General features: G+C 42.6%; 1 protein-coding gene across 1 annotated transcript; it reads right to left on the bottom strand.

The window, feature by feature from the left end:
• Positions 1-666: 666 nt before the first annotated feature.
• LOC104420743 (vacuolar iron transporter homolog 5) lies at positions 667-1,101 on the bottom strand. The gene has a single exon (XM_010032531.2). The coding sequence runs from the start codon at positions 1,099-1,101 to the stop codon at positions 667-669; it is 435 nt and encodes a 144-aa protein (XP_010030833.2).
• Positions 1,102-1,678: the final 577 nt, after the last annotated feature.

The following is a 1,678-nucleotide window of genomic DNA, read 5'->3' as shown; positions in this document are numbered from 1 at the left end:
GAAATCAAAATGTGATGACGTAAATGTTAGTTTTTTTTTTTTTTTTTTTTCAGGTTGAGAACCTAAATGTTAGTTTAGTGACCACTAGTTAGGTTTACCCATGTAGCCAAAGTTCAATTCAAATAAAAGACATCAAATGAAAGGTTAACGAAAACTAGATGACTTATCTCATATAGACATTTTTTTTTTTTTATAGATATATCAAGCTTTTATTTCGCCAAAGATCAATGCTTCAAGTGCATCAAGGGCATGCACGGAATGCTTTTTAACTGACATATTTTATACAATTAAGATATGCCGATACCTTATGACATGAGATCACTGGACTTGATGGCCTGCGGAGAGGTCTTGGTTCGAAATTTAATTCACCAAAAGATGTATTGCAAAACAAAAGCTTATCCAACTTCATACGTGCGAATTTCTCCTTCTGTATCGTATTTTACATTACGACATGGAATCTATAGTCTCAATGTCCGCGGCAGTACAACTACAAGAAGAAGAAAAGACGGAATGGAAAAGTAGCAGTGCATCTATGCATGTCATCTGTCACATATCAATGAAGAAGACAGAGAATGGAAAAGCGGCAACGGATTTTATGGGTACCAACTGTCAGTTCTAGCCGTCAACAGAGAGAAATTGACGAGACAGGTGTGGCTGCCTTTGAAACTACTTGTCATCGTCTTTGTCGAAAGGCTTGAGCAACCCGTAGGTGATTCCTATGGCAATCCTCCCACCAACTAGAAACCTCGTGGCCGGGACCTTCACCGACGAACCGTCGAGATGAGCTCCGATGCCTCCGAACAGAGCAAGAGCTATGGAGGCAACCACCACGACAATCGCGACTTTGAGCGTGTTTTGAGCGATGAAGATGGCCGGCAACAGAGGAAACAATGACCCGCAGAGGAAAGCCAAGGCAGACGCGGCGGCGGCTTTGTAAGGGCTGGGTAAAGCTTCTTCTTTGCAGATTGTTTCCCGCTTTGCTTTCGCAGTGTTTTCCGCATACACCTTCAGCGCAGGCGATCTCGGCGAGAATAGCGTGATCGACTGAGGATCCACCCCTGTCGCCGGCGACCCCTTTTCCGAGATTTTGCAGATCAACATCCTATGCGGAGTGCTTCCAGTAGGGGTCCGCTGAGTTGGCTCTGCCGAGTTGGTCCTGTCGTGCTTAGCAATAGCGATGGTGATATTTTTTTTTTTTTGGTGAAATGTAATAATATATTAAGCTTAAATCAATGATTTACACAAGATTCGGTATTACAAAACTTACACTCAATAAGATAACAAGTCCTAGTGAATGGAAGAGAGCTGGATGCACAAGAGGGCCGCTAAATAAAAGAGCGGCAAACAAGAAAAAGGCATGCAAAGCCTGCACAACTCACTACAACAAGAGGAACTATGAAAGAACCCCTTGGCATGAGTGACTGCCATAGACGAACAACAACCATCCTAAGATTGAGAAGTTAGGTGCCAAGAACCTTCCAAAAGCAGTCTCTGATCCTCTCCAAGGACTATGGAAACACAAGGATCTATCTCCCAGTTATGCTAAAGTCTTTTGTTCCTTTGGTTATCCTCGATATTTCTGAAAGCAAAGGCCTTATCCTTAACAATTTTAATGAGATGATTCTAAACGGTTGGAACCGCCAAAGTATGGTCTTTGAACAGGATATCGTTCCTAAAC

This window comes from Eucalyptus grandis, chromosome 9 (genome assembly GCF_016545825.1).
Source record: "Eucalyptus grandis isolate ANBG69807.140 chromosome 9, ASM1654582v1, whole genome shotgun sequence".
Taxonomy (NCBI): domain Eukaryota; kingdom Viridiplantae; phylum Streptophyta; class Magnoliopsida; order Myrtales; family Myrtaceae; genus Eucalyptus; species Eucalyptus grandis.
The sequence above is the reverse complement of the archived record's forward strand: the minus strand, read 5'-3'. Positions and strand labels throughout refer to the sequence as shown.